Raw genomic sequence first — 14,383 nt, forward strand, 5'->3', positions numbered from 1 at the left:
GGTTCCTAATCACATGCAAGAAGGATCATAAATAAAGGTGTCTGGTGTCACTTGAGTGCTGTTATTTGTTAAATGGAGATTGCTGTTCCTCCTATAACATAGACATTTTTTGTGGCCCACTAGCACAGTGTTGTTGATAAATCAACATCAATGAGATCGCACATCAAACATAAGACGGTGGGCATAATTTGTTACACTGTTTGATGCCAGTTACTTTTTCATCAGTCATGCACAATAGCGTTTGAATGAAGTTTCTGTCTCCAACTGCCTTAATGGCAATCCTTCAAAAATGGCATTGCGTTCAGTCACAAGAGAGTGCCAAGTAAAATACACCTGAAGTTTATTAATGTCTTTTACTGTCTTGGAAATCTTTGGCCTAACCATTGTAGGGTTAATTGGAGTGATTCCTATGTTCCCAGGGTCCTATGTTCCCCAGATTTATATGGCACATTATGGGAACATGACAAAGGGTCCTATGTTCCCCAGTTCTAAGGTTAGGGTTAAACATAGGACCCTGGGAACATAGGACCCTGGGAGAGCACATATGTAGAACTGGGAAACATAGGGCCCTGAGAACATAGGACCCTTTGTCATGTTCCCATTATGTGCCATAAAAATCTGGGGAACATAGGACCCTGGGAACATAGATATGCTCCCGGGTTAATTCTGTAAATACGATTCAGAGGCTGTAATTTTGCACGCGGGGCAAGTTGAAGGGTGGTTGAAAGGTAATGGCGACACCACTTATGAGCATAAACTAAATGTCATTTGTTGTGTTATGGCGATATAAGGTCAAATCTGGGAAGAAAAAGAAAAATTATCATGTCCCCGTCCTCCTGAGGACCACAATGGAATTAAGTCTATGGCTTCTTAATGTGGACCGAGTTTTTATGTAGTTGACCACATCTTGCAAGCATCTCCCTGTGCTGATGTGTCTAAGAGCCTGTAGTGTTTTCATTATTGTAGGCCCTTATTGAGCTGCCATGTCTGAAGTACCTGTGGTAGTAACCTTTATAGACCAGCTGACACTCCTGCTGACACTAGTTTTCACTGCAGTTACACTGGAAGATTGCTTTGCTTGTGGAACCGTTAGCTAACTAGCTAGTATAAGATTAATTTCTAGTTCCATTTCCTGATAAGGTAAGTCATTTAACAACATTACATTGTTTGATTTAGGTTTTGCATATTGTTTGCTGGACTCCATTGTAAGAGGGTTTAAACCTTTGTTGATGATGTAACATTAGCATAGAGAGCCTAAGTCCCTCCCCTTCCGGTGGACCACCATGGGACCTTCGGAAAAAATATGTACGGTAGTCAACGGCGAGAGACAAGTAATTGTTTGATCCCGTTTGAATTGTGCCATGAATTACACATATGATGTTTTGTCAATTTAAAAGATAATTTTGCAAGTCAAGAAAGTCTCTCGCCGTTGACTACCGTACATATTTTTTCTGAAATAAGGTCCCATGGGGGACAGCGGAAGGGGAGGGACTTAGGCTCTCTATGTTCTCAGAGATGTTGAGGCAATGGTGTGCCATAATATTGGAGCATGATACTAGCCTTGCTAAGTTCATGCTAGCAGTAACGTTAGACGGTAAGTTACTAGTGAGCTATTATTGGAGGGCCCCCTCGAAAACAAAATGCTTCATCTCAAGTGGCTTATCCTGCTACTGAAATAAATAAACTTCTTCAATTTGGATTCATTACATTGTTCGTCAAGACGCTCACAGCAGGCAAGCATCTAGCTAGTGCTAAGCTAGTTTTCACTTGTTACTCATGTCAAACTGAAATAAATAAACTTCTTCAATTTGGATTCATTACATTGTTCGTCAAGACGCTCACAGCAGGCAAGCATCTAGCTAGTGCTAAGCTAGTTTTCACTTGTTACTCATGTCAAACTTAACTAAACTAAGTTAAACACCTGCTGGTATTATTACATGATATAAACTCACCTGGTACAACCCCCTCTGGTTTCCCAAAAGCCTCCACTGGTTGCTCTGGTGTTGGCAGGGGTTCTGGGGTTGGCAGGGCCACAGGCTCCTGGTAGGTGATGACTGGCTTATTGACAGGCGGCTTTGGCAGAACAGTGTAGCCCATCCCACCAGGACATATCTCTTTGAACTTAGCTACATGATAAAAGAAAATATATATACTATGTGAATAGAAGTGCAGAACATGATGAAAAAAGACATTCTTTTCAATTTTACATATAAATTGTTGTGCTGATGTTGTTAATTATATACAGTATCTGTTGATGGTATAATTTCCAACTTGAGGGGCTAACCCAAAGCACATGCTAGCTGTTCAAGATGAAATCATTAAAGGAATAGTTCACCCAAAAATGAAAATTCTGTCATCATCTACTCACCCTCATGCCAGTTGAAACACAGGTGAAGTTTGTCCATATAACACACAGGGAGGTTGCCAGCACAACTCCATAGCAGCCTTCTCCAACACAACTGAAGTCAGTGGGGACCAGTTCTTCAGAGTTCCAAAAAGACCTACAGTATATTTACACCATCATTTAGTGCAAATCTTAACTACAGCTGATTGATTTGCAACAAATAATGGTGTATAGGTCTTTCTATTCACAGTGTGATTGTTTGACTGTTTTTGTTTTGGAACTCTAAAGAACAGGTCCCCATTGACTACAGTTGTTTTGGAGAAGGCTGCTACCAAGTTGTGCTGGCAACCTCCCTGTGTGTTATATGGACTAACAAATTTCACCTGTGTTTCATTTGGTACGAGGGTGAGTAGATGATGACAGAATTTTCATTTTTGGGTGAAATATTCCTTTAAGTCACACTCGGTTCCATCCTTGTAACTAACATTTTATAAGGACCTGACAACATGTACGTGGGAATGGCTCAAATGCCAAGGGTCTCAATTCATTTTGCAAAGAAGGACAACAAAGCTCCGTCTTTTCCGCCTCTCTATTTTCATATCAGCACATTTCAGAAGAACACATTTTACTCTTATCTAAACAAGTCTGTCAATTTTCACCTACAAAACATTTTCCACAAATCAAGACATTTTTGACATCTGACCAATAATAAATAAAACCAAACCAAGAATTACAAAAACAGTAGATAGTAAACACATCACAAAGATCAATCATTAATCAAACGCCAAACCACAAAACAATGCATTCCCATGGAGAGAAGATGGAAAAAGAACTTGTGCTGCCCTTCATACCAAAGTTAGTCATGAAATTGTTCCACTAATTCAAGCTGGCTGGTTTGCCACCACATTACAGTCCACATGTCTCTTATTTACTTTTATAACGCTCCTTAATCTTGCCTATAGACCCGTTCTTGGAAAAGGGAGAAAATGGGTTCATTCCAAGCCAAGCATCCTCCCCTGCACTGCCTACTGCACCACCCTAGGGAACCCAAAAATAACTGGCAACCCCACAATATTCTAGACAGGTGTTGTTAATCAAGTTGACATTTTCCTTTGCAATTAATTATCTCCTGACTGTATCCAGTCTTCATAACCATCTACTGTAGGCTACTGTACCGTGCTGGCAACTGTCAGGGAACTGGCAAACCAGGGGATCTGGCAATCTGAAGAATCTAAAAACCAATGTTTCTAATTGAAATCAGGCCAAGGCATCCAGGAACGTGTCAGGAGTGCAGACAACTCAGGCACAGACAGAGACTAGGCTTATGCTTGTTCCAAGACTAAATTCCCTTGCGTAATGGAATGTTTGGCTTGGCTTGAGCAACACACAAAAATATTTTTTCTGTGTAACTGTAAGTGTGAAGATGCAGCAAACACCCCTTTGTTTGCTCTGAGTGGAGGACATGGTATGCAGTTATCTCAGTCTAATAAAAGAAAAAAAATATTTCTGAAGGATGCAACATTCCCAGTAAGGCCTTGATCAGACACTAGGAGCTTTTTTCTCCTTGCTGAAACGCAAATCTCAGCTGTGAGCGTTGCTCATATCAGAGAGAGCAAGGGTCAAAGGGCGCAAGGAGCGTTACATCGTTCTGGTTGCTATGCAACACAAAGCTTTTCAACATCTTGCAAGCCATCTAATGTATTTCCTCTAACAGTGGCCGGTAGTCAATTAAAAGCCGGGTCTCCGAACAAATAAAGGCCGGCCCCAAATACAGGCCGGGGAAAAAAATAAAGGAAAAAACAATGGTGGATACCGGTAAACTCCTGGTGCCTGTTATATAATGTAACTGTAGTTCGTAGTAATGTACAAGTGCCACAAGATGGCAGTATGCCACAAGACGGCTCGGCCGGCGGAAGTCTCTGGAGCGTGCCGTCGTCAATTACCGTAATTATCGGTAATGCATTGCAGTAACAAAAAAACGGCTACCTAACGAACCCCAACAGAAGCAGATCAGAAAACAAGGAGGCTTCGTACTAAAATGTGAGCAAATATACTTATCAAACAGAGAGAATTAGAAATAAAAGCCTGTCTCTAATATAAGCCTGCTTCCAATAAAGGCCTGGTACCCTCTGCAGTTGAGGTAAATAAAGGCCCGGGCCAATATTAGAGGAAATACGGTAATTAGTGTCAGCTAGCTAACCTGAAGTAAGAGGATAGGAGCCCATTCAGAAATGGAGGATGTAGCTAAAGTTAACGTTACTCACTTATTGTAAGAGGCTGCTTGTTTCCCGCCAGGCACTGCTAATTTTTTCTCTGTCTACTATTGATGTTGATGTAATGCGCAACGCAGATAACATTGAGACATGTTCAACTTGGAGCGCCCGGGGCAGTGCCACAAAACGCACTGTGTACAAAAACATGAGGTGCATAGTTTGGAGACGCGTGCCTGCCACAACCAAACCATTGAAGAAAAAAAAAGGCACAGGCTCATTCAAACTGCGTCCAGAATGTGTCAATCAAATTGTACTGACATAACATGGCATGTGGCAGTGAAATGAAGATCTCAAAGGGGAGCGTAGCAAAGTGGGTGTGGTGATAGCTAGTGTAAAAGGCATCTATAACAAATCTAAAAGCAACTACTTAGCAAAGCTGTGAAACTCATGCAGACAGGAAGTGTGTATCGGGGGACAGAGGAATAGGACACACCAAGGATCTTTTGTATCCCAGACGTCATTTTCTGTGTTTCATCCAGCTGCAGAGTAGTGACAGGTGAAGGTAAAAGGCTGCTTTTTGGGGCACTCTACCTGTTGTAATCAATACTGATTGGGGACCTCAAATGTAAGTAAAACAATGTTCTAACTCCTGTTCATCTCCTTTGTTAAATGTGAACAAATTGACCATTGTTGAGCTGGTTTTCTGCTTACATGATGCTAAATTTTGTCTTAATTGGAATTCTATTGATTATACCAGTTGTTAATTTCAAAGTTCAAAAGGATCCAAATAAATAACAGCTCTGATGCCTGAAAGACAACCCTCTCTATATTTCTTATAGCAATGCTTTTCCATAATTCTTAAAGACAATCCTTTCTATACTTCCATAGAGATCCACTTTTACAACTCTTACACAGAGGTCTTTCATTAGTTCTTATAGCCCCAGTACGTTCTGTTCTGTGTATGGAGAGAGAATCATGCCAAAATCCATTCAAAAATCTGTCAATTTAGTGTGGTCTTGCTTATCAGCAAATGTACCTGTACATACCTAGAATAACATGACTTTTACCTTTTACAAATCATTAGGAGCCACTCCTCAATTACACCAATATAAATACACCAAGCAGCACTTATTCTAATACAATTTCATTGTTACCTCCGCCAAGGAGGTTATGTTTTTGGTGCCGTTTATCTGTTTGTTTGTCTGTCAGCAGGATTACGGAAAAACTACTGGCCCGATTTTCATGAAACTTGGTGGAAGGGTGTAGCATGGGCCAAGGAAGAACCCATTAAATTTTGGAGCGGATCCGGATCCGACTCACGAGCAAGCAATAATAGGACAAACCTTGGAGGAGGTCTGCGCTCTCCGAGTGCCCTTCTAGTTTATAACTGGTTCACCTATTACAAAATACACTGTGGAGGGCGGTAGCGAGTAGTGTGAACCAATTCTAAAAGTTGAGATTTTATAGACATAAAGTGCTGCTCGGTGGATAATTTCAGCAGAAGACCCTAATGATCCGTAAAATGTCTTAAGCCATGCTCTACGAGGTATTTGCCGATTTGCAAGGCCACACTGAACTGCCAGATTGTTGAATGGAGTTTGGCATGACGTTCTCTCCATGCTAGAGTGAACAGAAGGCTTCGGGGCTTCAGCATCCCATAGAGAGCTCTGACAGGGCTGAGGTCCTGGACATGGCTCGGGGCCTTACCTGTTCCTGGGAGGGGGCATTTGTCGCAGCGAGGCCCCCAGGCTTTGCCCACGCTGCAGCAGCAGAGCTGTTTGCTCAGCTGAGCAGACACCGGGTGTAAGCACTGCCTCCCCGAGCTGACCAAACGGAAGCAAGCCCCTTTCTCCTCTTGGACGGCAGGCGCGTTGGCTGAAGAGGAGCGCAGGAGGAGGACGAAGAGGAGGAGGGCGGAGGGCGGAGGGGGAGGGAGGCGTAGGAGGAGGTGCGCCAGAGTGTAGAAGACACATACATTGGGGGAAGAGAGAAAAAGAGAGGGAGGAGAAATAAAGAGGTCCCCTTCACCGAAGCAACCCTCCCTTCCCATCTGTACAAAAACCCGGCCCCCCCAACACAGTTCTAACACATTTCTACAACAACATTTAAAGTGCAAAGAGAAAAATATATGAAATCTCACGGTGACAGTCGGACTACCACCGAGACATTTCATATTTTCATCTGAGCAACTACATTAAACCAGTGGAAGCTGAACACAAAACATACGCACACAGAGAAAAAGCACAGACAAAAAAGTTCTTCTAGGGAAAAAACATGAAATTATCTAGGGTTCCATGCCAATGCCTCATGCACTACCAAATCAACTCAAACGCTGGCTCAAATGTAGGCATGCAGCAGAGCTTGGTTTAGTCAGTGTTTTCCACGTGTTACATATCATGAGGGGGTGTACACCAGTTCTCAACATCCTCGAAACCAAATGGGAACTGGAAACTGCTCTATGGCAAAGCACCAGTGGAACACAGACAGAACATTGACCTCCAAGGGGAACAAAGAATGCTATGATAGTCCAACTTTTCCTTTCTGTTAACTATGTTACCGAGAGGAAGTCATTTCTAAGACTAATTGTAGTAAAAAGTTATTGAAGCTTGTTCTGAGGTTTTAATGCTGCTAAAATGTAGCCCCTTGGGTAGTTTTAGTGCTACAATTTTGTCAAAACAGATTGAAAGGATTCTCAAGTTTCCATTCATTATATTGTGATACAAAGAGTGTATATGCATTTATGGATACTAGGGTTTTTTGGAGGACCATACATTACCAAGATTTTTGGATTGATGTTGCAGATATTTTGCGCTGATATTCATATTTCATATCTTCAAATTAAGCAATTTTCAAGCCAAAAAAAAAAGGAATCATTGTTTTCCCTCAAAAATAAATTTTTTTGTCAGACTCTACCTCACATAGACAGAAAGAACCTTATAACGGTAACAATTTACTTACCTCCACATCCAAATTCTTTAGAAAGAATATGCGGCAATAACTTTGAATTTCATATATTGATGATACATATTTATATATATATATATATATACATATATATATATATATATATATATATATATATATATATATATATAATAGATATAGATTTATATATATAGATATATATACATATACAGTATATATCTGAAAAGTAAATGGACTATTTTGTCTGTGGAAGGAGACACATTTTCGTTCCATGGACATAATGCATTTCCAAGACCAACACGTTGTTGAATGACCAAACATGGCAGAACAGATGCCAGGGGCGTTAATAGAAGCGAAACGTTTTAGCTGCGTCAAACTCATGTTTGGTAAGTATTTCCAAGGTAGGCTCTTAAAGATGGAAGGAACAGTTTTGTAGAAGATTATTTGTTCAATTTGTATGGGGAAAAAACAACACTAAGATTTATTGAAAAAATGCAGTAGTATTTTGTGAGTATGAACTGTAGGTTCCGCTCTAAATTGCCGTGCCTGTCCTTAATTTTTCACGTTGTTTTTGTTTGCGTGTAACGTCCAACCCGATGTGTAGGACTGGGTGGGGAAGCCTCTCAAACAGCATTTATACCATGGGACACTAAAACTCTCCACTGGAACCCAAGAAAATAATACACACATTCATGCAAACGTGAGGAATCAGCTCAAAATGTTATATGAGAATCAATCCAGGTTAAGGACTTCCCATAGACAATCAGTGTAGGATTGATCAATTCTACAATAAATATGTAATCAATCAAACTGCATCATATCCATCATGCTGGAGATGGACGATTTTTAATAAAGCCAATATCAGCCCAGTGTAACAATACAGAAAGTATCAATACAGATACACACACACAAGCTCTAAACAGTGATAACCCTGTCACTCGATTTCTCAATTGTGACGGCGCCACCGAGTCTCAAACCTCAAGGATCGGTTGGGAAAACCTCCTGTGCTAGCCAACACAGATACTCTCATCCACTGCTCTGGTTTCCTGCCAAAACCCCATTAGACCCTCCACCCCCCCTACCTCCCTCACCCCCCTGCCTCACCACACCACCATCCCCTATCCTCCTACACCACCCACATACATGCCTTTCACAGACCCTCGCCAAAGTTACTAATTAATATGTCTGTAGCCTTCCCAAAACTGTATCTGACGGGCCTGACAGTGTCAAACTTAGCTGAAATTGCTCGAATTTCTATTGGCACTATCAGCTCCCAAAAGGCATATCTGATTAAATAGGTTCACTAATGACTCAATAAGAGGTTTTTACACCTATCAGAAGTTGGAGGACATCCAAGTACGATGGGAGAGGGAGAGAAAGAGGGAAAAGATAGATAGGTAGAGATAGAAAAAGGGAGAGGGAGACAGGGAAGGAATGAGAGTCCAATTGGATGACCCTGCTATGTCCACTTCTTCATTCCTAGACGGTGGTGGAATTTGATCCCACATCACGTTACCCTATTTGGATCTGAATCGCACGTGGTATGTGAATTTCAAAGCACATTATTTGTGTATTTTTAACCTTTTTTAGTCTACGACTTTGTCTGAAAAGTTTGAGTCTCGTGCCACCGGAATAGTTTCACAATTACTGTACGGATTCGTCCCAATGGTGAAACGGGGAGAAGGATTGAATGTGTTTTGAGTCAGCACTGCACATGGATTGCATTAATTTATTAGTCTGCACTTAGAAGGCACTCAGAGGCTCCTCTTACACAGCAAAATGGGCTTGGTATCAGTAGCTATAGAGGTTTTGCAGCTGCATCACCATGGCTATGTCTATCAACCATGGCTAATACCAGTGGTGGAAAGTAACTAAGTAAATTTACTCAAGTACTGTACTTAAGTACAATTTTGAGATATTTGTGCTTTACTTGAGTATTTCCATTAGATGCTACTTTATACTTCCACTCCACTACATTTCAGAGGGAAATATTGTACTTTCTACTCCACTACATTTATTTGAGGGTTAGGGTTAGGGTTAGCTACTTTTCAGATGAAGATTTGACACAATGGATAATATAACAAGCTTTTAAAATACAACACATTGTTAAAGATGAAACCAGTGGTTTCCAACCTTTTTGGCTTTTGACGTCTTACAAAAAGCAGTGTGTAGTCAGGGTCACATTTCAGATGTCTATGAGTTCAAACTAGCTCCACCTCCAGCAGCTACAACGGTAACATGCTGCTTACACACAGATGCTTCAGTATTAATAATCTAATGATGTCATATATAATAAAATATCAGTCAGAGGGACCAAACCACTACTTTTACTTTAATACTTTAACTACATTTTGCTGCTAATACTTATGTACTTTTACTTAAGTAGGATTTTTCATGCAGGACTTTTACTTGTAATGGAGTATTTTTACATTGCTGTATTGCTACTTTTACTTAAGTAAAGGATCAGAGTACTTCTTCCACCACTGGCTAATATCGATTTTGAGGTTCATTTCTAGGAAGCTACACAACCCAAGGTACTACCAAAGTTCAACATCACTTTAATGTTTTATTACTCAAGACTTAACTTTTACTTACTTATTACTTTTCGAATCAGCTAAGGCACATCTGGCATAATGCCTTACTTGAGAGAACAATACAAAAACGAGTGGAAAAATCACTGAACAAAACAAAATTACCTGAAAATAAGCTGCAACAACAGCAGAATGAAGAGGAGGACATTCACATCAGTTTTGATATCTTAATTCGTTTATTGGCTAAAGGTTGTTGTATATGCATCTAAAAGTTAAACAAAGAGTGAGAATGTCCCATCTTGGCATCTTGGGTATCATGTAAGATCCGACTCTGTTTGTATTTACCGCTTTATTGGGTCGTTCAGGCGCGCTCTACCTGTAATTACAATATTTCCACCGGCATTTGAATGCAGCATCTACTTGCTACTGCTGTGACTGTTGGCGGGGTGCAGAACAAGTGCGGAAAATCTTGGAGATAATGAGGTAAATATTGGACTTTTGGACCCACAGTGCAATCGTTTGGCTTCAGAACACTGACTATGCAACACAAGCAGTTGGAGTCATTTTATGGTCGTTCTTTTGCTGTTTTTGGAACTCCAAAGTAACTGTGTTGCAATCTAGCTGTATGTTATTTTGACATACAAACTTCACTGGTGTTTTCGACTGACATGAGGGTGAGTAGATAATTACTATGATAAAATAACAAAATGATGACGTGTCAAATTACAATTTGGAACCGAGACTAAACTGGAACCAGTTCTCGATACCCAACCCTAATGTTGTTCCACACAATTTTGTGGGTATAAGGAGACGAATGTTGACATCTGATAGCCAAAAGTTACTCATGCTTTGAAAAACCGGAATAACAAAATCGAGGGCAAACCGCAGTCTGGACTGATGCTTGAATTCAGCTATTTCCATGTGTTCTTACCTGGTGTGAAGACCAGGGGTAGTAAATTACAGCTACCAGCACAGACAAGTCCATCATGATTAGCTCAAGTTACAGGGATAGGAATCGGCTTTGGCTCTTCCTGGCTGCCAAACTCTCTAAACTCGAGGAATGACACAACCTGGCCTCATAAAATTTCATGAAAATAAGCGCTGAAATGCAGACTACGTATTGTGGACACAAATTACGTGAAGATTACATTCCCCAACAAATTGGACACCTGTTCATCACGTGTAAAGGTTAACTAACAGTTACGTTTAGGCAAGAAAAACAACTTTGGTTAAGGTTAGGCAACTAAAAAAACTTTGGTTAAGGTTTGGGTTAAGGTTAAGGTTAGGCAATTAAAAAAAGTTGGGTAAGGTTAGGGAAAGGCTTTGGTCATGGTTAAATAAGACAAACTAAAAAATTAAAACTTCACTCACAGTAGAAATTCTCTTGGTATGAGTTGGGAATTGAACCTGGGCCGTTAGAGTTAAAGGCAAATGTTTACACACCCGTTGGTGGGAAAATGTATTTCTCGCACCAGGTATTTGCATTTTAAGACATTAAGCTCATTTCACAACATTTCAGGAGATCAGGCTGGGATGACAGGTTGCCAAAACTCTGTCCAATTAACAAGCTACTTGTGACCTTTGCTGACAAGCCCTGCTTTGCTTGTAATCGGGCAGTGTAAACCTAAAAGGACCAAATACAAAGGTGTGATCACACACCTTAGATACAAAGTATTGTCGTGGCACAGTGCTAGAGAAACTGGGGGTATATTCACACCAAGCATGTTAACAATGGTTTATTTGAACTCTGGATTGTGTCTTATAGTTCAGGGTTCCTACACATTTTCAATTAAAAAATTCCATACTTTTTCCAGACCTTGATTTGTTTTGAAGATTTTGTCTGGTGTTCAATATGATTTACGCAGATAGACATCTTGCCCCTGCTAACTAGGTCATATCACTGTATAGATGAAGATTGTTCTTCACAGCGACAAATATCACAATATGTGAGATGATTGGCAGGGTTCCTACATGGTTTCCATTTTAAAATTCCAGATTTTTCCCCAGACCCTATGTTCTTGACCGGATTTGATTTTGGTGGGTATTTGATATAATGCATGCTGACAGCGGCTGGGTAATAAGAGCGTCCCTCTATCTGAACATTATTCTTCACATCAACAAAAACTGTGGACTCAAAGTGGCTCTACAACAACATAAAAGCTAGAATTATGTGTGTATCGGACCTGAACCGCAACACTTTCCATACTTTTCCAGACATTTTTTCAAATTCCCAAACTATTCAAGACCTGGAAATGATCAAATTCATTTTTAATACTTTTCCAGACTTTCTTTCCAGACCTGCGTAGGAACCCTGATAGTTAGGTTCATTTGGCCAGGTGAGAACAATGCAATTTGAACTCTCTTCCAAAAAGAACTGCGGTGTGGTCCATTAGGCGTGAGAACATCATCTCAACCACTTACAGGAAAGACCCCAAAACACAAGGGTTTATGAGTACTAAGAAACGGATGTTGACATCTGATAGGCAGCAGTTCCTCATGCTTGGAAAGCCTAGGATAACAAAATGTAGTGAGGGCAAACAGCAGTCTGGACTAATGCTCATATGCAGCTATTTCTTCATGTGTTCATAACTGGTATGAACACCAGAGAAGGTCAATTGCAGCAAAAAGCGCAGACAGGTCCATCATGCTTAGCTAAAGATACAGGGACTGGAATTGGACTTGTTTGTGTGTGTGTGTGTTTGTGGGGGAGGTCGGGAGGTCAATGGGTGGCATCCACTGTCTCTGATGAATTTCCTGAGTCTCCCTTTTCCATGTAAAGGACAAGCCGGCTGCCGGGCTCCTTGGATTAACCGGTGATGCTGATGAATGGCCGTTCGGCTTTGATTAGCCATAAGATAAATAGAGGAGAACCACGAGACCCCGCCCCCCTCCCCCCCCACCAATCACACACACACACACACACACACATACGCAAACTCATGGTTGTGACAAAACATGAGGCAAGACATGAGGGGACATTGCCACTTTGCTAGGATCTTAGTCACTCATCTAACACTTTCTTCCCTCCTTTCCCTTCCTGCCTTCTTCCATCCCCCCCCCCCCACCCCTTTTCTTCCCCCCTTTGTAGCTGAGAGAAATGAGGTCTGTTGGGTTTGGCAATACATTGTGCCTTGTGCTCCATGCTTGAGGGAGGCCAATCCGATTGATATGATAAACACCATGCTTTTCATTCATGCACTTTCATTTGTTTCACCACATTCATATGCATATCATCAAACACACAGCTTTAGCGGCATTCCCAGCGATCCTTGCTACGCCTGCATTTTGGAGCAAGGTGGAACTAATGAAAAATGCAACTTATATTTCCCATGTCTTTTGTCTTAATGGGAAATATCAAAGTCGTACAGCAAAGCTATTGAATTGCAAATTGGAACTTCAGAAAACGGCCATGCAAATGTAATGCATTTATTTATGTCAGTTTAAGATTTCTGCTCGCATTGCCACTGCACTCTTGGCTCTTCTGGGTCTGGCTGATTATGAATGTGGAAGTGAGGAGAGGGTGAGAGGGAGAGAGAGAGAGAGAGAGAGAGAGAGAGAGAGAGAGAGAGTGATAGACAGGGTTAGACTTTAGGACTTACGTATGCATGTGGAGAGCGTGGGGTCAGGCATGTAGCCAGCTTTACATATGCACCTATAGCTGCCTATGGTGTTCAGGCAGTCTCCGTTAGGGCACACCCCCTGCAGCTGGCACTCATTTAAATCTGTGAATCAACACAAAACACAATCAGTGCCAATACAGTTCACTTATGGCAGTGATTCTCAACCTTTTTCATATCAAGGACCCCCCATTTGATGAGATTTTGTCTCTTAAACCCAAATCTGAGAATATATGATATATATATGATTTTGTCCAGAATTCCATGACTATCTATATTGTGGGTAGAGAGATAACAGTCAAACTTTGACCAAAACAGTCATTATTCTACATTCTCTAATTGTGTTAACTTCTTGTAAATTAAATAATGGTGAAGTTTAACAATTCATCAATTTGCTGGGGACCCCCTGGAACCCCCTCAAGGACCCCTGGTGGTCCCCCAGACCCCACGTTGGGAACCACTGACTTATGGAATACACAATCTGACAGTGTCAATCTCCATTTTCAATTTGACAAAATGTATTTTCTGCATGCAATCAAGCCATTTGTGATGCATGGAACACAATTGATCAAACGGTCTTGAAAAGACCTTCAAAGACCCTTGTTTATGTGCAGTTTTGTATTCTAGTATTCTAGCTAAAACATTCAGAAATTAGGACCTCAACACAGTTTGAAGCCTTGGTTGTAAATCCTGGTGTTTGTTTTCAACATGTGAGCTGGTTGATTCAGCTCAAGGTTCAGTGTCACAGGGCTG

At 41.0% G+C, this 14,383-nt stretch overlaps 1 protein-coding gene across 1 annotated transcript in view; it reads right to left on the reverse strand.

Moving 5' to 3' along the window:
• Positions 1–14,383, reverse strand: part of ltbp1 (latent transforming growth factor beta binding protein 1) — a gene marked incomplete at its 3' end in the record, with an annotated part of 174,087 nt that overhangs the window by 57,864 nt on the left and 101,840 nt on the right. Inside the window, exons 13-15 of the mRNA XM_071546423.1 lie at positions 13,613–13,735; positions 6,265–6,432; positions 1,953–2,126 (exon numbers count right to left, since the gene is read on the reverse strand). Coding sequence (XP_071402524.1) covers positions 1,953–2,126; positions 6,265–6,432; positions 13,613–13,735 — 465 coding nt within the window. The remainder of the gene's footprint in view (positions 1–1,952; positions 2,127–6,264; positions 6,433–13,612; positions 13,736–14,383) is intronic.

Source organism: Centroberyx affinis, unplaced genomic scaffold (genome assembly GCF_046629955.1).
Source record: "Centroberyx affinis isolate AG114_WGS23_722 - 3 ecotype Tasmania unplaced genomic scaffold, CSIRO-AGI_Caff_v1 ptg005267l_1, whole genome shotgun sequence".
Classification (NCBI taxonomy): Eukaryota; Metazoa; Chordata; class Actinopteri; order Beryciformes; family Berycidae; genus Centroberyx; species Centroberyx affinis.